The sequence below is a fragment of the Austrofundulus limnaeus genome, unplaced genomic scaffold, assembly GCF_001266775.1.
Source record: "Austrofundulus limnaeus strain Quisiro unplaced genomic scaffold, Austrofundulus_limnaeus-1.0 Scaffold76, whole genome shotgun sequence".
Classification (NCBI taxonomy): domain Eukaryota; kingdom Metazoa; phylum Chordata; class Actinopteri; order Cyprinodontiformes; family Rivulidae; genus Austrofundulus; species Austrofundulus limnaeus.
The window spans coordinates 464,439-486,118 of NW_013952478.1; the positions used below are offsets into that span (position 1 = coordinate 464,439).

The following is a 21,680-nucleotide window of genomic DNA, read 5'->3' on the forward strand; positions in this document are numbered from 1 at the left end:
CACACACACACACACACACACACACACACACACACACATCAGCCTGATGAAGCACAGCGGCACTCAGGGAGCAGGGCGTAACTCGCCCCAGCTCTCAGATTTTTTATTTTTATTTTATTTTATTTTTTGTGGCACTGAGTGGGAGATGTTTGAAAAGCTGTCAGTTTGGCTTTCAGCGACTCCCCCCTTTTTTATTTAGAGTAAATGTGTGTCGATATCAATATGCAAGCATGTTTGTGTGTAATGGTGTGTGTGCGTGTGTGTGTGTGTGTGTAATATGTGACACAACTGCAGTGTTCCTCTCACATCCTGAACTGGGATGTGCATCATGAATAATTGATGAGACCGTGGCCCAGCCTGGCTATCTGCACAGTATGAGATCAAATTAAACTCCCTTTCTTTCCCTTCTTTCTCTCTCTCTCTCTCTCTCTCTCTCTCTCAGCCGAAAGCCCCAAATGCTGACTGGCGTTATTCTGCGTCTTTGAGGGCAGGGGTGCAAGGGTAAGCAGTTTCCATCTTTAACTCTTCTGGAAGATTTTTTTTTTTTTTTTAAGAATGAACACGTGACTAAAGAACAAGCTTGCACTTATAACTTGATATAGTTTCTCTGGAAATTAACATGCTTCATTTTCAGGACTTTTCATATCAGCCACAAAAAATTGAAAAGGAGGTTGGTAATGTTTTTTGCACAAGTGTATGTCTATRAGTACATTAGCTCATAAACCAGTATGATTTTACTGAAACACTAAGAAAGTAATCACTAAATGTACATTCATAAATGATACACTTTTTGAAGAAACCCAATTCTAAATGGCCACCAGAGCTAATTAACCCTAGCAAACACACAAAAAAGCTATAACTCACAGTTGGACAGAAAAAGAGCTAAGGTTTAGCATGGTAATAGCTGAAAGTCCTCCTCAATACATACTGTATCTATTCATSTATAATACTAGAAATTTTACCCTAAAAATCACCCATAAAGTGGGAGGGTAGGATTAAACACGGGTTATTGATGATTAGATTTTTAATGRTTTTTAGGCTAAAAATGATAATCCTATTATACTCAATACATGAATAAATACAGTACTTCAAGCGTTAAAAATATTACCTAAGATCTTTGTATGAAAACATTGCCAATAATTAGCAAAAAGTTAGCAAAACATTTTACAAACCGCTTATCAAATTTCAAGAAAACTTTTTAGAATGTTTTCACTGTGTGTACATTTATATCTGATTAACTAAAAATAAAAAAAACACTTCAATTTAAGCAAACAAACAAAAAACTGTTATATTGCACTCAGCTCTACAGATGTTGAAGGGAAATTTGGAGTGATACTAACTAAGGGGGTCATTCCTACAACATACTCCAGCACAACAAATTTTTTCAAAGATTTTTGCCTAAAARTTTGGCAATAACTTTTAAAGGTAACCTGGTTGGTCTGTTAGCAAAATATCTCATGAACCACTGGAACATTGTAATTAAATTCTTAGAAATGCATAACTGAGTGTAAATCTACAACTAATTAACTTTTGGAGTCAGTTCAAGTGAAGATGGTCACCGCAGCTCATCCATGTTATACAACACAAATAATTTCTTGGAGTATTTATTTTATTTTATTTTCTTGATAGCTAAAATTTAATCAGTAGTATAGCTTAATGTCAGCTACACATACTCAAGACTGTGAGATTTTGCCATTTTATGTGAGTTATCTAATTTCCTTCTGGGATCAAAAAAGTATTTTTGAAATGAAGTGAATTTGAATTTGAGTAAGCACATAACTATTTTTTTTAGGTTTTACTAAAATGGTTATTATGCAATCGCTTCCCAACATAAGGTAAACTTAGTATATATGACATTAAAGGCAGAGGATGATATGCCTTTAACAGAAACATTGATTAACATGAAATMATCTATTATTTGTTTTTGTTTTAGAAAGACCATCCTCAGAATAAAGAAGGCAAATTGTGTTTTAACAAAAAATTCAAAGACAAATATGAAATATCTTAAAATGATGGTTTTAACAAGCCTGAGACGCTCTCAGTTCGATTCACAGAATTAAAACTGCAACAATGCTTTCAGGCATAAATTTAAGTAGAAACATAATTAGAGAAGTCTAGGCAGATTCATATGAACTGTGGGGGGAAAAAAGCACCATAACATCCAAACAGCCTAATACTGACTGTGAGCTGTTTTAAAATGCCAAGTTTCAATCTTTATTGTGGTCTACTTCACAAAAACCCACCCAAAAAGATTGTTTATTTATGTTTCATTCAGAAAATGTTAGCTTTTCTGAAACTGATTACCTCCATCATTAGTTAAATAGATGGGAAAACAAAATTCTCATTGACACAACTGGTGTTCAGGACCTAAATAATCCCCAAAAAATAGACTCGATGAATCTTTTTTATTATGGATGCTAGCCGCTTTCTCAGTCCTCTTGTCGTACGCTAGGCATCTTGATTAAAATCGAATAAATACTGTAAATAACAAAGGAAGTTTGTCAGTAAATCAAATCCTGGTTGTCAAACACTATCAGTAAAGTTGTAATGGTCTGTAGGATTGTGAGACCACAGAGCACTCCTAGTACCCATGGTGCGTTTAGTTTTGAGAAAGGAATCAGCTGATTTTGTGATCCTGCATGTAAAAACAAATCTAAATGTGCATGGTCATTTTGGTGCAAAATCTTGTTTCCACAGATGCCCACACCTCACAATAAAATAAAGACAGCTTTAAAAGAAAATGTTTCCCGTTTTCAAAAATGACTGCCGGTGGCCCATCAGAGAGTTCCTCCTCGGGGAAAAGGCACGAGCCACTTTGTCAGTTTCCCGTCTCCCTCTGTGGTGTAGTATTATACACGTCATCAACAATCCTGTCGCTTCCCCTCTTACGGCCTTTAAGCAGGAAGCATGAAGGACAAACGAGCTGACGACTACCTTCCTCAGATTGAGAAACACTCATGCATCACTTTACAACTGCCCTCCATGTGTGAGCATCTCTCAGGGGGAAGTCTGAACTTGCGTGAACTGGTTCTCGTAAGGTCGTAAGGTCCCTCATCCTTCACTAAGTCACATTATAGAGCCTGTGCAGTGACATCATCAGGACTGTTTTTTTTCTGCCATCATGTATGGAAATCTGTAAGGCACAGGGCTACATGCATTGAACTAGGTTGAGAACATCGCAGATCAATGCTTGTATTCCAAAATATCTTAGTGTTTCTAGTAACTACATGTTAGAGTAAGTGCTTTCACTACATTTCCCTCTTTTCATCAGAATAAACTAAAGTAAGGAAAGAACGTCAACCTGCAAAATAAATAAATAAATAAATAAATATAAAGAAAGAAAGAAAAAATATGTACTTTTTAAAATTTACATCTGTCCTATTTTAAAAAGGATCAAGTTTCATACCAACCATTTTACCATTTTTACCTTTTTTTTTAAATTTGGCACAAGGACAGCTGGAACATCAGGAACTAATGAGTTTTCCCTTCACATTCTCACACTTTGTACCAGATTTTCATAATTTCATGCTAACAATGCTTTAACACTCACTTGTGCACTCATCTGCGCTCTCTAAGTTTGCTTTAATTGGATATTAGTGCTAATTTCTATGGTGAGCAGGAGATCAGAACGTGCATTCTGTCAACAAGTCACTGCAACATGACATGGATTAACATAAATCATTGCTGCAATTTGCCGCTGCCATATTTAAAATGACAGTGCCTGTAATGTACACYGACACAGAGATGGCTCACATTGACATTTAACCTCCAACTCAGGCTTGATGGATCAGTCTTAGCCCACTAGGCTTCACTGAGCCACGGTCAGTTAAAACCATCTCCGTTACCTAAATATTTACTTTATGTAAGCTGCCATTTTAATAAATAGTCTATTTTTGGTGTTTGCAGGTATATATACTGTATATATAATGTAATGRAATGTACCTGCAAACACCTGGTTTAACAAGATCTAAAGCCTAGAGTTTACTGTCCCATGTTCTTTCTGAGTACGAGATATTGTGGATGTTTTAACTCAAAGTCCCGATTATTAACAGTAGTTTGTACATAAGTAGTTTATTTTATGCTGTAAATAAATATAATTTATTTTAGAAAACTTGAGCTACTGAATTGGCAAATTATTGTGTGTGTGTATTTCTCATTTACCACAGAGAGGTATTTATCTGTCTAGAGAACCTGTGATTCCTCATTATTTTTCTGAGAAGTGTAAGAGTTCCTTAGTGTCTTCTACAACTGATCGTCAGTCAAAGTATATATATATATATATATACTTTTTGAAACTCAGTTATTTTAATTGGATAGAAAAACTGAGATGGATATAAAACTACACAACCAACAGACCATGTTTATCCTAAAGGCCAGGAAACAAATTCACAGCATGTCCCTAAAATAAATTAATTTTATAACTAAAGCCTGTAATACCAATCACATGTCATCAATTTAATTTATATAGAACAATACAGTATCACATAGACATTTGTGCCTTGGCTATGATCGGATCTCTGACTGTGTTTGTAGATTTAACAGTTCTAGGAAGCTTTTTATTTTCCATCCATCCATTCATCCCAGAGGGAACCCCATACAGACCTATTTTCAACATGCTCCAGTTCTTCCTGGGAGTTCCCAAGGCATTGCCAGGACTGAGAGGATGCATAAACCCTCCAACACATTTTGACTCTGCCAGTTGGGACCCAGCATGGTCTCCTACCAGTGAGACATGCCTGGAGAACCTCCAGAGGGAGGTATCCAGGACACATCTCGGTCAGATGCCCAAACCACCTCAGCTGACTTCTTATGTTGCGAAGGATCAGCGAGCCCCTACAAATGATGGAGCTCCTCACTGTATCGCTAAGGCTAAGCTTACAGAGTTAGTTTATTTCAGATGCTTGTCTCTGAGATCTTGTTTTGATCATGATCTATACCTTAAAACTATAAATAGATAGACCAGTAAATTCAATTTGCCTTTTGGTTTAGCAATGTCCTGTTTACAGTAGATGAAGCTCTGATTCTTCTTGCTCCAGCCACCTGCCACTCAAGAAGAAGACTCTCCGATATGTTAAGTAGTGATGTTCAGTACCATCGATTTCCTTTCCAATTCTGATACAGAGTAAAACTCAGGCTGTTATTGGCAATATTGTTCTGATACTGATACTTACTGCAAATACACCTAATGTGTCTGGTAAATAAAAAATAGTGTATTTCAAATCACTGCTTCATAGAGAATACAAGACATCATTTATTATTATTATTATTATTATTATTATTCATTTTAAACTCAGAGTATATTAATGTAGTGTCCTCATATTCAAATAAATTATTGTTTAATTGTCAAGAACTAATAATTAAATGAAAAAATGGCATCTGAATTTACCATGTTAACGTGCAAATACTGAACATGTAACATCTATAAACTGATGATACTTGTGTCTTTTACTTTGTGAAAAGCATCCAGAAAGTTTAAAACTGGTCAAAATACTCATGCTGATGCACATCACTTTGATCAACTATTTGTTAACTGTTTATACATATTTATTGTTGAAACACTCCCTTTTTTTCATTATTGTCATCATTGATGCCATTAATAATTAAAACTCAGATCTTGGAATGTAAGCCTCCAATAAYAAATGACAATCAATTAATTATTAAAGCAAAGAAAATAGAGTTAACAGAGTTGGTTTACTGGATCAAACAGAGCATTGCTGCATTAATAATGTTTATTCTGATATGCTTTTTTATTTTTGGAGAGCAGAAAAAAAAATACCCAAAAGTAAACKCAAAGAGACATCTGTTGAAGTTATTTATAGTAATTCTAAATTTTGATATTTTGTTCAAAATGTGAGAATTCCTTGGATGTTATCCATCATACGTAGGACAATGGAGAACCATTTTGATGGCCAATAAAAACAGTTGTCTATYTATTTGTGTTTGATGTGTGTGTGTGATCTGTCTTCCAGTGCGGTCCACATGGAAGAATCCTCAGTGGTGCAGGGAGCCCAGGGGATGCTGGTCCAGAACTGGCCCACTGTATCCAGTGCTGCAGGTGAGTGGAAGTGCTGCAGCGGTCAGGGTGTTGCGTGTATCAAGATAAATCAGGATAATCATGTGTGTTMGAAAGATTATCGGCTTTAATCCTACCAGGAAAATGCAGAGGAAGAGGCAACTTATTTAATAATTGTATTTTTTGAAAGCAGGATGGTCCATTTCTATATTGGAGTGATGCAATGACGCAAACAAACAAAAACACACAAAAGTATTAGGGTAATATTTCCTTTTCAAAAATGATATGAAGTGTATTTACTTGAATGAAAGAATACTAGAAAAGTGAATGATTATCTAAGACTGAAGTAGCAATTTTTCAAAAAAACAACAAGCAACAAAAGCTTGAAAAACCATTGCAACACTGGGTCCACCTCGTCACTGTCAGACACATACATAATTTGGTTAAAAACAAGGTTTCTGTATGATAAAATTCATCATTGCATTCTATTATTTGCCTGGGGTGACGCTTGAAACAAGAAAATGGAAGGAAGCTGCAAAGAAATGACACTATCAAAGCAACAAAAGCAGTATAGAAACTAGAACACACTGCAATAATTATTTGCCTGAAATGTTTAAAAATCAGCAAACAGATCATAACTCCACAAGACAACACCATCACTTTTGAAGCAATGGCTGATGGATATTTTAAATGTCTACTATTCTAGCATCAAATAGCAGCTAGTTGTCCTGATATTCTAAATGAAGCTTGTGTTTAAACAGGAAGTTTATTCTAAGGTATTATTTTTACTTCAAACACTGCTACAGCTAATATCTGTTTTTTTGCTCAACTCAGACCTTTTATGCCATTTTCATATTGACCTGCTAAATGTGATGCAGCAGCCTCAAGATAGTTAGTTTAGCCAAGGTAAAGCAAAGGAATGCTTGACAGAAACAACTTGACCTTCAAAAACGTAGGTTCCACTGATGCACATTTTCTTTCTTTTTTTAGTACAATAACAAAATAAAAAAGTCCATTGCTGTAAACATCTTCAATAACTCTTAGGATGAGTGACTTTTCCAAAATGTCAAGCTGTTTCTTTAATAACCTTTATCTGGGGCAGTACTGCTGGTACAGAGCTTTGRAATGTTCGCCCTGCAGATGCTGTCACATCCAACAAGGTGGTTCAATTCAACTACAAGCCAGCTCTAATAGAGTCAATGCAATAATCTCGGGTTTAGAATTCAAATGAATTGTAATTTGAARGTCTACCTCATCTTGAACTCTGGTATGGTGTTGACGCAGAGCTTGGCTGAGATGCAACAAGCCTGTGGCCACTAAGCTTTTTTTTTTTTTTTTTTATAAACAATTATGTCCTCACTTTAAACTGCCAGCAGCGCAAGAAGCCACAGTCTGAAGATGGCTGCAGTTTTCAATAAGAAATGAGTTGTCATGAGTGGGTGGCATCGTTTAAAATATGTAGCAACATAACATAAGTGTTAAAAAAAAAGCTAACCCTAAACGTTGACCTGTGTTGCATCATTTTCGGAGTGGCTGCTTGGGAGCCTTAGAGCTAATGACTAAGAACATCTCAAAGTACTACAATTTGTTGAAAGTGACAGAAATGACTGGAAAACTTTTGTGAATGAAAAACAGTATTTGGAGGGTTGTGAACTGTTCTTTTTTTTTTTTTTTCCTCAGCCAGACTTGGTATCGTTGATTTTCTCTCTGGCCTCAGGAATTGTAAAGAAACTTCAAGGTGAAGGGTGACATTACAGTCAGTGACAGAACATTTTATTCTGTCAGTAAACAAGAAATTTTGAAGGTCTCATTTTTCTGCTGAGTGAACTTGCCTCTTTTTTTTTTTTTTTTCAAATATACCAGTTTCTGGTGTCTGTTTACCAGTCTTTTCTGATTGACAAAATTACAAAAGTTTTAACTTTTTAAAAGCTAAAATCTCTATAGACACACTGTAGAATTTCCCTTGAACCATGTTTTGAGCGTAATGAAAATGAACTTTTTCACACGGCACATTCGCGGATGGACATAAGTCATCGTAATAATCGGCCAATCAGAAAAAAAAAAGTGCTTTGTAAATGCCCCGACTGGAATATTATGATATGATTCAGCTCAAGTGAATGAATGGTTAATGAATTTGTAATCCGAATGAGTTTATGCTGATTTATAATCTAAATGGCGGGCACATAAACATTTATTCTGATCATGTTATTCTAGTTGTGGAAAACTGAATTGACTGTGCACCCTATGTCAGCCTGATGTATTTCCGCCTGGGTAGATGCTAATATGTTGGTCAGTTATCGATGTAACATTTCTTTAAGAAAGTTTGAAAGAGCTAATAATTTTCAAACGCCTTGAGGGTTGGAAGTTTAGGAGAACAACGTTATTTCAGAATTTGTTTTTTTTATGTTTGTTTATGCTCATCATTATGTTGTATAAAGTACCATAAAGTGATACTTGAGTAAAAGTACAAGTATCTTACCAAAAAATGACTTTGGTAAAAGTTAAAGTATCCTTTCGGAATATGAGTAAAACTCTTAAAGTATCTGATATTTTTTGTACTTAAGTATTAAAAGTAAAAGTATTGATTTAAAATGAGCAGTTAGATTTTCTGTAAGGACATTTATTAAAAGGTGACCTCCCCAAAAAATGTTGAAATGATTATAATTTAGGATGCATTAGTTTAGCTGTTTCAGTTTATATACATATATCAAGGCTATCCAAACCTTTTCTACAAAATGAAAATCTTAGAGCTGCGGTCAAATGCAATAATATATTTCATGAAATACAAATACTTCTTCTGTACAGTCCTTTTATTTTAATGATTATGTCCTGCTGGAGTGTGACATGATTTGTTTGTGTACAAACTAATACGGTATCAGAATTTTATATATTTATACTTCTCATTCAACCACAATTAAATTCACTCTATAGGAGGCACAGTTTTAAATGGATAGTATTAATTTTTTTTATAATAACAAGCTGGAATGAAAACAAGCAAAAATGAAATAAAAATAACGACTTTCTACTTCTTGTCTTTTTTAAAAAATGTAAGAAGTAGAAGTAAAAAGTAGGCTGAAAAATAATTACTCAAGTGAAACCCAAAAATTCTACTTAAGTACAGTAACAAAGTATTTGTACTTAGTTACTTTACAACTCTGCTCATCACAGAAGTACTTCTGTGTTTTTCAAGGGAAAGTTTTACAAATCTGTGTCAGTGCTTCTGTTCTGAATAAAATCCTGTTGCATACATACTCGTCATGATCGGACTAATTAATGCTGTGCACATGTAAAGGATGCATTCAGATTATTTAATCCAGATGCATTTCAATCCGATCAAAGGATTCTGTAAATGTCAACATAGCTGTAGTCTTTGCTGCACTGAACTGTTACCCTGCTGAAGTTGTCCAACCTGTCTCAGCGCCTCTAAATGCAGCATCCTGAAATCCATGTTTATACAACTGATCTTTGACACAGATGAGGAAGACAGATGCCAGAGGGAAGGAGTGGCAATTTATCGCCAGTTATGGCAGATTGCCATAAAATAAAGCAACATTAAAAGCAAATTTGGAGAGAAAGAGCAAAAAAAGAAGGCATTGAGGAACAAAACAAAATATTGAGGTGTGGGGGGATGGAGGGAGAGAGGTTAGGAGAATTGTCAGGTTTCTGCAGTGGTGTTGTTGCTAGGGAACGCCATGTGACTTGTTGCCTGGCAACACTGTCTCACGGAGAGATTGCTGCAGCAGCCGCACCCTCCATCAGCAGGGAGTGGGTGAAGGCAGTTTCCATCGCGACGGGTCGTATCTCTGAATGTTTTTTTTTTTCGAGATGGGAGCAGAAAAAAAACAACAGGGAAGCAAACTCAGCAAGGATGGGTATTAGGGAGAAATTAGGGTAAGCCAAGGGATGAAATGCACAAAAGTGGAGCTGACGTAGCTCCGTCTCATAAACAATACATACGACTTCTGCTAATTTTATGCACTCCAGCACTACATGATTACCACATCAGTCAGACATGACCCAAACCTCCAGAGTACTCCATTCAGGATGGAACTATATGAAGACAGAAAATAACGTAGCCTATTTTAAATGTGGGGCATCGGGTTACATGAAATGAGGCTTTAAGCACACTTTATATTTCTATCAGGTGTCATGGCAACATCCTTACAGGGAGCCATACTTACCAGCAGCTACGCTGTAATCCATTTCAGACAGCCGTTTGCTGGAAATACACTATTATCTCAGGAAACTGCAGAGACCTTTTTGCAAAGCTGCAAATCGCTTTGTAAATGTATTCATTTGTGGCGTGGCCTGCTAATTCTAATTTCTTTTCCTGTGCAAACACACACCTACACCGAGGAGTATTACTGATTAGTATTTGTATCTTAATCAACAATGCCCGGTGTCTGAGATTTGTCACAGTGGAGTAGGAAAGACGTTGTGTCTTGATTAACAGCTGCAGTATGGTGCAAGAGTCATGACCCGTCTCATTATTGCCGTGTTTGTTTCCAGTGAGCCATGTTTATGCCTGGTTTGCACAGCAGGACAATTACAGTATGTTGATCTTAAGGATGCCTTGATTATGATGATGGTTTTTAAAGATGATTTTAGGAGATATTCCTGCCAAGTGATGAGTGATCTCGTCAGCTCAGAAAGACATCAGGACCGCTCAGATCACTAATCTGTGATATTCAACATGTTGCATTGTCTTGGCCTGATATCCCAGTGTGTGCGCTGTTCCCCCGAGGACAAACAAGCTTGCAGCCTGTTAAAAGGGGCGTGTAGCCAATCAGAAAGCGAGGTGACAGAGACACAGAGGGAGAGTCCAAAACATAGAAGACAAAACAGCTGCCATGGGGCACCAGGAAGTCCGTTGGATATTGGAGATGTCTTGTTTTTCTCTGTTAAAAATTACCCACAAACCATTACCTTTGCTTCTTCCGTGTCGGTCATGTTTATTTGAACTCACATTTGATCTCGAGAGGTTTTCTTTCTGCAGTGGCGGATCTAGGGTTTTTCTGAGTAAGGGGCCACAGTATTCACAGAGGGGCCAAGACGTATTTGTTCAGCGTCCTTGCACACAAATCCCTGGTTTTGGTATGGTATTATATATTATATATATTTTACTAGTCACACTTTTTTATGTAATTTTAAAACTGCTTGCATGGTAAATTTTCCTTACCAATTTCACATGCATTTTTACAATACATAGATAAAATACTCTCAAACACACAGCATGAGAGAATCCAGCCATAATTTGTGAGTTGAAAGACTTTTTCTGCAGGATTGTTAAAATTTTAAGAAAAGAAAAAGATTTCTGTCCGCTTGATTCATGCTGGACGTTTATATTTGGCTCATTAGTGCCCCTAGTGTTTACATATGGAACTGCACGCATCATAACTCTTGGGCAAAGGACAGATGAGTGACAGGACAGGGGCACTTCAGGGGGCCAATCAAATTTCAGCAGGGGCCAATGCCCCTGTTGCCCCACCCCTAGAACTGCCCCTGCCTTTCTGACATCTGAATGTTTGTGATTGAAACCTGTTGGTGTGTGGTGTGTTGTCTTTGCCGCATGGCTGTATACCTCAGGCCGTAGGACCAAACCTGCTATAGCTATGATATATACGTATATTTTTATCGCCATGTTTGGGGTTACTTTGTCTTTGAAAATCAGCTGACAATTTAAAAATTTAGCCATGTGAACCAGGTATTACTTGTAGTTTTTTAAAGTGTTGTTAAAATAATGTTTGCTGGGCTTTTCATAAGGTCTAAAAAGTTGTATCTTTCTCTGAAACAAGCAGCTTTGTTTACTTATGTCCAGTTCAATCTCATAGTCTAATCGGTTTTAGAGGAATGCTTTTTGTTTTGTTATAGAGCCATTTTAAACTGGGGAATGAAGCATAAAAAGATGCCTAAACCAAAAGGGAAAACAGAGAACTTAGCCAAGGCAATTTTAAACTGCATGTCTGGCAGTGAAGTTTAAGACCAAATCAGATGGAATTATGCCCATAAAAAAGATCCATTATGTGATGCCTTATGGAAAGAGGTTGATTGGCAACAGCTTCATTTTTCAGCATTGTGCTGATCCAAACACAATGGCAAGCTGGTTTGAATACAGCAAAAAGACACACAAACACACAATAAACCAGAGCCATAGTTTTATTGAATAAGTGTGGGATCTTCAAATAAAGTTAGCGATGAATGCAATATATTTATTATAGAAAATAAACAGAAACTTTGTTCTTCACAACCAGAAAACAATCTTATTCAATAAAAATATATTAGACATGCAGGATCTACACACCAATCACACATTCAAAAAGTCCCTCAAACCCAAAGTTTAATCTCTTTTTAATACCTTCAGACTTCTCTCTCTCTCTCTCTCTTCCTGCTTACACCCTTCCTTCTTTCTGGGAATCCTTCCAATGTTGAAACAGATGCATAGTTTTGTTTTGGTTGGCAAAGTCAGTCCAGAAACAACATCCGAATAACCTATAAACACTCAAACATCTAAACACCACTTTCGCTGAAATACTGGCTTCTTGAAAACACATTGCTTAGCATGGAAATAAGCTCCAAATACTGTGACATTCCAAGCACACACGCTTAGTCTTTACTGCATCACTTTTGTTGTGTGTGTAACTGACTGATTATTCTTTGCAATTTAGATTTTGGCCTGAAAAAGTTGACTTTTAACTCAAGGCCTATTGCTTTTTGTGTGCATGTTCTCCCTATGCACTCTTGCGTTTGCTTTGGCCACTCTGATTGCATCAAAAGACCAAATATGTTAGATTCATTGCTTGCTCTCACATAATTTGAGAATTTTATGTAAATAACCATTGTCAATTTAAAAGTTGTTAAATCAGATTTAATATAAATCACCAATAAATGTTTGATTGTTTGGAGTTGCTTTAGGACAACAGCAGTATTTCAATCAAGCATGTCCTCCTTTATATGAGAAGCAATTTATTTTGGCTTACCACTGATACCATTTAAATAGGACTTCCAAATCCACAGGATCTGGATTTAATACCCAGATTAAATACAAACGGTTAGAACATACTGTCAAATGTCATAATCCTCAGAAACAGATATCATTAAAGGTTTACAGCAAAGGGGATATAATGTCAGATAACCCAATAAAGCTTATTGTTAAAGAGGACAAATTACAGTAGCTGGTGTTCTGAAATGTCTATTTAATATATTGAAGTTCGTCGAGTTTGTCAGTTCAGGAGGTTCAGCCATATTCTCTCTGTGAAAAATAACTTCATATTTGGTCCCGGAAGATTAGGAAAGTACAAAAAAGTTGGCTGGACAGTGCTAAAAACACAGAATTCAAGAATTTGCTGTCAGCATTGCAAATGATGTGCTTGTTTATAAGGGAGGAAGCCCAGCCCGTACAGGTTGTTGGGAAAAATGGGGTCTGGTGTTTTCCAGGAAAGAGCTTTTAAAGGTCTCCTATATGTGAGATGCTCTCACAAATCTTGGCTAAGGTTTGATCTGATGACATGCAAACGAAGGTATAAGATCTAGAGCTCCAGGTTCTTGTTCTTTTTAAGTTCTGACTGTTTGAGAACCAGGTAATTTCAAGAAACTCCCTCAAGCTGGCTGTAAACCAGAGACTCCCGTGTTCATTAAGCCGTCCACAACAACAACAGTATTATTTAAAGAAGGTTTGAAAGTTCTTTACATGTTTGATTTCATCTCTAGTCATATTGTTACTAAAATAGAGGATTTTTATGTTTTTTTCTTGTAGTCATTAAATATTGAATTTGTTGCCACGTTATTAAATAACACATTGTCTTTTTATTATTTTTAAACTAAACTTGTTCATGTCTGTAGCTCAGGCTCCATCTGTCTTTAGACAGAAGAAATGTTTCAGAAACACCAAACCCTAACAGCCTGCTTCATTTCTCCAACAGTGACACCTACTGATGAAAACAGAGTGTGGACTGATCCTAAAGAGGACAGAGCTCACACATTGTTGATAATCATCTGCCCCTCAGTGGCAGGGCATTAAAAATGCAGCTTTTCTAAAATAAAATTATCATCGGCCACAAAAACTTATGGCATTTATCTTTCTTTCGTTGTTGTCTAAAGACCAAATATTGGAGATTTATGTTGCATAGTTTTGTGTATGCAAAAAAAATAACCCATTTTGTGGCAGCTACCATAGATACTCCAGCATTTTTTACATTTCAAAGTCATAAAAAAGGTTCATAAAGTCTGTTGGTTTGTGTTCAGAGAGGACAACAAAGCCTAATATGCATATTGAAGCTGGAGGCAACATTAGTGTAACAGTGGAATTTAAGCATGCAAAAAGTAAATGACATGTCCTGCAGGGAAGAAAAGTTTACCAATTAGTATATATAAATTAAATATATATACTTAACTACTTCCTGAGTTTGTCATAGAGTCTTGCTACTTGAGTTTTCACAAAACAACATTTGAAATACACACAATTTTTGTTGCATTTGCCTTTTAGCATTGTATCGTAACTCAATGAAGGCCAAAAAAATAAATAAATCGGACAAGACAAAGTAAAGCTGGTGCTCTGTTCAGCCTGAGTGCAGGTGTGGACTGGCTCCATAATTAACCTGCATTCTGCTGCTCTCAGCTCCATCTGGACCACTTGCTTGCTCTCAGCCTGCACCCACCGCTGTGACGGCAGCTCTAATTCATCAGGCTTCATGGAAGACTCAAACTATAAAAATTAACACCAGAGGAAAGAACCAGTAGGGAGGAATATTTGAGAAGTATCTAAATGAGTATAAAAGTACAAAAATCACCACAAAGAACTGTCCTGCAGTGGCATTAAAACAGTGTTCATCAAAAGCATTTACCCCGAAATAGCAGTATATTCCTCACCGTTCAGCAGCTTTGGGATGATATTCTGCTCAGAACATCAGCGCAGTGCTCCCCAGGGATGCAGAAATGGGAAATGAGTGCAATCTCCTGAACACAGCAGAATCAGTCAAAGCTCAGACCTCACAGGAAGTGAAAATCTGATGACTGACAGCAGCTACTGTGCACTTTTTTAACCACCTGCTATTTTACTGTATTCTGGTAAAGTTATGTAACATTTCTTTTCACACAGACAAATGTGAAAGAACACAAAATATTAAACAACTAAGAATATTCTACTATTTCACTGTAGTAATGGAAATACAATAAACTTAGCACACAAGTGAGGGAATTCATGTTTGGTAGATTATTTCTTTTAAACTCTTAGCCAATAACCTTTCCATGGGACACCACTACAAAAGGTTCAAATGGGGGTATTGTGCATTTTCTAGGCACATGCTGTAGTTCAGTTCTACACCACAATCAATAACTGTTGTCTTCAGTTGTTGTCAAGTAAAATATTAATTTTCAATGACATATTTAAGATTTTAAATTGGTTTTAACTTAATTGCAATTATCTTTACCAGTTGCTAAATATAATGCTACAATATTTCTTCTGTTTTATGTGTACAAACAGTTGTGGGGATTTGTTCCTACACCTCAAAACTTTAGTTATGAGGACATTCACGAGTTCTTTCTGTGGGAAGAGTGAAAACCCCTCTCTGTGTAAATATGAGAAACCCACACACAATAATTTACCGTAGAATTATCAGAACTTTTATGAGTTAAAACATCAACAAGAATCGCGTACGCATCCGTACTACCGATTAATGTAAATATGACAACTCAGAAAGAACAGCACACTTTAGGTTTGAGATCTTGACAAACCAGATGTTTACAGGTACATGAACTAACATTGTTGATCAATTGTCTATCTTTCAGTTGCTCCGTTCTGCTGGGATCCCCCTAGCTGGTAAATTGGCATAAAATATTTGACATTTATTTTACACCAGATGCCTTGGGATTGAACCTGCAGCCTCATTATTACTGTATAAGACCAAGGCATTGACCACAGAGTTACTATGGCCCTTATGAATGCATGTATTACTGACAGTGTTATTTCGGAGGTTTTAAAGTACAGCATGTAAAACCATGGCTTTGCAGCTGAAATGAACTTTAACCTTAGAGAGACAATGAAAAGCACCATCCTCCTCCTCCAGAATATCTGATCGAGATGCCCTCTGGAAATCTACTTTTAGAGGTTTTCAGTGCATGTCCCACAGGGAGGAGACCCCAGGGCAGACCCAGAAACCTGCTGGAGGGATTATATAACCTCTCTGCCCTGGTAATATCTCAGGATCTCCCAGGAGGAGCTGGAAAAGAAAACACGAATTAATGGATTTTATGCTCCTCCTTTTTTAACATCCCCTCATAATTCTACAGCTGTGTTTTGATTTATTCACTGCTGCCACTTCATTTTGCTTTTTAAACTTGCTCAGCAATTTACAGACACTCCCTATGCCCCTGATGCAAGTCACTTTCTCTCTCCCTGTTTTCTATTCTTTCTCCTGTTCGCTCTTTACCCAGCGGCGGATCAGGGTTCTTGCATGTTGGGAAGGAGGACAGTGGCAGAAAGGAGGGGTGAGAGACAAGGGACGCTGAAGTGAGAGAAGAGGAGGAGAAGACGAGAGGCAGGACAGAGGAGGACAGAATGTGGTCGCAGCCCACCATATTAGGCTGCTGCCGTGTGCTGATAACAGAGTAAGCATGAAGCAGCAGAACCCAAACAGGAGAAGTGGATACAGGGAGGACACAGCTTAGCTGTCTGCTGGATCAATAAAAGGTAGATGGATTCCTACTCGGAGCGATGGTGAGGAGGATTTATTAGAAAGTGGTGCTTTGCAGGGATGACATGTCTGCAGACTCCTCTGAGTTTGAAATCTGCAATCAAAACAATTAACAAGCTGATGYAAAAGTCACCTCAAGAATCTGTGAAACCTTGAAGTAAAGAAAAGAAGACATATTCCAGCTGGATTAGAAAGCACTCAGGTAAGCTTAAACAATAAAAAAAAAAATAATTGACGCCAGCATTTATTATTATTATTATTATTTTTTTTTTTTTTTTTTTTTTTTTTTTTTTTTTTTTTTTTTTTTTTTTTTTTTTTTTTTAACTGAAAGAATGTGACTTTCCTGTTTCAGGACATGTTTTATTTAACTCCACCAAAAGAGGATTTAATGATGCATTAACGAGGCATGACAGTTGTCACTTATCGTTAGAGAGTGTTAACAGATATAGGTCACTTTACTGCGCTCAAATTACATCAACAACCAAAACAGTAGTCCCTTCTAGAGCAGATAATTAAATGCTCTCGCTGGCGTTTAAAATTGTCTAAACGAAAGCTGTCAAACACAAAAAAGAAAGAAAAAAAAAAAACAAGAAAAGCAGAATTTTGAGATGTTTTTGCAAAAACCGACAAAGCAAACAAAAAATCTCTAATTAAGGCATGCAAATATACAGAGATACAGTATATATTTTATAAAAAAAATACCCTATTGTCTAGGCTCTAGGGGCATACCGATTGCAGTTTTCTGCAGTCAAAGATCTTTAAAAAGTCTGACCTGCCAATTCCAACTTTGGCCGACACAGATTTTTTTTCTTTTTTATAACTGACACTTATGTATACACCTTCATTGTTTCAATCTTATTTTATTGAAAAATGTTTAAAAAATGCACTTCAAACAATACAAACTAGTTTTAACTGGACAAAAGCCCTCTTTCATAGGAGGTAAAAGGAGAAAGTGGCTGATTTTCAGACCTTTGCGGAGGTAGATGAGATCGGTGGATAAGCTCAGCTTCTCATAAGTATCGTCCGATCACCAAACCCCCCAAAATCAAAGAAAATCTGGGCCGATAAATCAACTGGCTGATTTTTTAGTGCACCCTTTAAAAACACCTTGTTGGTTGATAAACTGATGCGTAAGTGGGAAAATGACTTCCTGAAAATATTAGAAAGCTGGCACCTGCTTAATGTGAACATACAGAACCACACCAAAGTGTTACATTTTACACATGAAATTTTAAGATGCATTTACTGTCAGCTGGAAAACATTATAGTCTTTTATTCAAAAGGATGTAAAAACAGAGCAAGTACAGTTTGAATAAAGATTGCCCTTTGCCAAACACTGAAGACAGACTCTAAATGTACCTTGTTCGTAGCGTTTATATGATGGTGTACACATCCTACAACAGCCACCTTTTGCGAAATACAAAATTCAAGTTTTGTTTTTATTAAGTTTCTTGTCAGAAAACTTTTAAAATGAAATCATGATTCTTTCAATTGAGCTATATGTCATTTCCGCAGCAACGCGGTTTCTTCTCTCGGTTCTTCACTCCGTTGTTGTGTTGTTTCAGCTCATCCTGCTTACTCGTGGCTTTTTTATTTTTTTCATAGCATCATCTCAAGCGCCTGTCACTTTAAACTTGTTTCTCTCTTTGGTTTTAGACGGACATAATGGTGCAGGAACACCGCCGCTCCCTCGACTCTTCAGATTTCTGAATGCGGTCGGACAGGGGAGATGGGGAGGCGAGCGGCTGACCCAATGACTCCCGTTCCGGTTGTAGGAGTCCCTGCATCGGTTGGCGTGCGCAGCTGGAAGACAACAGGCGGAGCCCAGAAGTGGAGACAGTGCAGTGTTGGCATTCAGACATCCCAGGGGATTAGCAGCCCACCTGATACTCTCTCCAACAATGAAACCCAAACATTCAACAGCTGTATTTCCAAGGAAATGGAGGATGCCTTACTGCTGACAAAGAATAACAATGAGAAAAGGGCTATTTTAAGACAGAAAACTGGGGAAGCCAAGACCAGAAAGGAAGTGACTTTCAAAGCACTCAGAGGTGACGCCAGAGAGGATGATGGGACTTACTGTTATGCCAGGAGCATCAACACCAATCCTTTCATCGCAGGGACGCTTACAAGTAACAAAATTAAACTGAAACATCGTTACTTAAATGGCAGCGTGGTTGATTCAGAGGCCGTCGGTGGCATTAGCGTTGATAATGATGAGGCTGAGCCAGTAAAAGGAGAACCCTCTCATGGAAGAGATCATCATAATACAGATCAGTTGGCAAATATGAGACCATTATATGCGAGCCAAAGTTTAGCTGTGCCACAGGAAATATGCAATAACTCTGGCGAAGTGACGAACAAAGCCTCCGTACTGGGTGAGAACAGCCTTGATCCTGATGCGTACATTACAGAACAACCATTAAAGCCATCCCTCACCTCACTTTTTACTACTACTCCTTTTCAAGTTCCTTACAATGATACACCACAACAAAACCAGCAAAACTCTCAGATTAGCAGTGCCAAGAAGATTACAGTTAACCCAAAAGTATTTTATGTAAATAAAGAGCTAAGATACAGAAAAACACCCCACCCTGCTTGCCCTGTTCATTCCAGAGGGAATCTGGAAAATCCTCACGTAGCTAGTGACGGGACGTCCGTTCAACATGCAACCATCCTACATGCTGATAAAAACAAGCCTTTAGCTCCATCTCTACAGGATGGTAAGATCTCCCTCCCCACACGTTTCACACTGACTCCACAAGCGACCACAGCTAACAAACTAAATAACCCATATGCACACATTGACTCCAAGCTCCTCAAGACCACACACCGGAAATTGGCTGTGCACGGTATAACCGAGAACATGCCAACTCCACCACCCTCTTATGTATATGCGATAGCCATGAGGTCCAGAAAAACAATCTGTGCCGACGCATTCAGAACACACACAACGTCTGATGAGGACAAAACTGAACAGGAAACTTTGCAYTCAGAACACAAAACACAAATCAGCAATGTAACACAAAGTCCAAATACCTTACAAGTAGCCCCTAAATGTCTCGCAGTATCACTGTCCACTAATGCTCTGAAATCAGACCATACAGCACATCCTCAACCAGACCCCTCTGAACTCGAAAAGACTTACTCAAGCAGCCCGTCAGCAGGTAAAATGGCTTTCATAGACACGGTAAGCGAAGCTCAATTCCCTTCTTTAACTAATCCCCCAAACAAGACCGCCAAACACACACAGAGCACTTTGAATCATGACGCTAATCCAGATCAGATTACACAAACAAGCGCTAAACATCAATCTGTGGCTGTGCAAATCACCTCAACTCCACTWAACTGCTCGACCTCTAAACCCACACMTCAAACTTCTGTCTCTTCCCTACACAAAAAACCCAATACATCACAACCTCCTGACTCTAAATCTGATTTGTCTGCGACTTATACCTCAAAAACTACACGTCCCAGTGCACCGGGCAAGAATGTAGCATTCAGGAGCATCAAATTTCATTTGAAAAAGACACCAAACTCCCCATTGTCTCTGCTCGCCGAAAGACAAAATAATGTTTTGGCAATGAGCACGAGCTCGCTTCAGTTAACAGACTCAACAAAAGTACTTAGCTGTAATGAAGCCCCTGACACAAACAAAGCTCATCACGTGCAAGCAACAGCCATGAGACATCAAGGGAGTAATGAACTTAGTGCTTGGGATGTCTTTTACAATCAGGAGAGCAGCTCCAGAACGGCTCCGCTGACATCCTCCGAGCCTCAGAATGTGTCAGGAAATCATAACAGTGATACTAAATTGACTTGTAATCCCAATGTGTTTTCAGATAGAAACAAATTCAAGCATAATTTAATCAATAAATTGGTTATAAATGAGTCCAAAGACCATGAAAATTCAAATTGTTCACACGTCACCAACACTCAGAATTGTGTTTCCGTAATTAAATCGAGCAGCTCCAGTTTGCAGGCCTGTCTCTACGCAGAGCAACAACGGCTCACACATTATCACGGAAGCGCAGAAAGAAACTGCGAGGGACGTTGTGCAACAAGCCCACCAGTGAAAACCGACACAGATTCAAATGCACATCAGTTTCCCCTGGGTGCAACAGCCAGCCATGCAAATGGTGAGCTTAAATCCAACGCAGATAGACAGACACGTCCCAGTGTTCCACCGCCCTCAGTCACAACGCAAACTAACCGTGGACCAACCAACTCACATGTAAACACACAGGTGAGACATAACACCAGCTCCCTGGCTGCTTGCCAAGACTCCAATTTTCTTATTACATTACAAAAACAAACACACACAACTCCAGCGCGTTCTGACACACTGCCAGTGTCGTTCAGCGGTGAAGGAGAGCTCTGTGCAGACGCAGGCCCTGATCGTGGGTCTATAGCGTCTGCAATAACCTTGGTCCGGCCCAGTGAGGTCCAGGCAAACAGCGGAGCAGAATCAAAGTGTCGCCCTCAGTTTTCCACAGATGACACCAGTCTGGCTCACTCCCACCCAGCCGATGCAGTCCTGTTGTTGCCGCCTTCCCCGCAGTGCTGCAAATCAGCAGCCCTGGAGCAGAGGCTCAAGGTGGTGGAGGCCAGCCTGGCAGCTAACAAGGACAGGATCACCACTCTGCTCAACATTATTCATGACCTGGAGACTGTCAGCACGCCGAGCAACCGGTAAGTGTGTGTTTCAGTGAGGACTTCTTCATGCTGTGTAGCTTGTTTATGAAAGTTTTAAAAATGTATTATTCCAACAAGAATGTTAAATTCAAAACATTATTTAACATATATCAAGTTGTTAAAATTTAACCTCCCTGGTGAAACTGAATGATAAGAGCTTAACACCTTACATAAAGTCCACTAGATTTGGTACTACTATGTGGCAACCCTGCACTGTTGATCTGTTGCATTACTTGTTCTTATTAAAACCATTCAGGGACCGTGAAAACCAATGGAAAATAAAC

General features: G+C 38.0%; 2 protein-coding genes across 2 annotated transcripts in view; both read left to right on the forward strand.

Moving 5' to 3' along the window:
- Window positions 1-6,159, forward strand: part of LOC106519380 (protocadherin alpha-C2) — an 11,088-nt gene extending 4,929 nt beyond the window's left edge. Inside the window, exons 2-3 of the mRNA XM_014011017.1 lie at window positions 443-501; window positions 5,970-6,159. Of these exons, the coding sequence (XP_013866471.1) occupies window positions 443-501; window positions 5,970-6,144 (234 nt within the window). The 3' untranslated portion in view covers window positions 6,145-6,159. The remainder of the gene's footprint in view (window positions 1-442; window positions 502-5,969) is intronic.
- Window positions 6,160-16,502: 10,343 nt separating this feature from the next.
- Window positions 16,503-21,397, forward strand: LOC106519359 (uncharacterized). The gene is made up of 2 exons (XM_014010995.1): window positions 16,503-16,903; window positions 18,358-21,397. Exon 2 carries the CDS (start codon window positions 18,431-18,433, stop codon window positions 21,395-21,397), a length of 2,967 nt encoding a protein of 988 aa, XP_013866449.1. The 5' UTR covers window positions 16,503-16,903; window positions 18,358-18,430.
- Window positions 21,398-21,680: the final 283 nt, after the last annotated feature.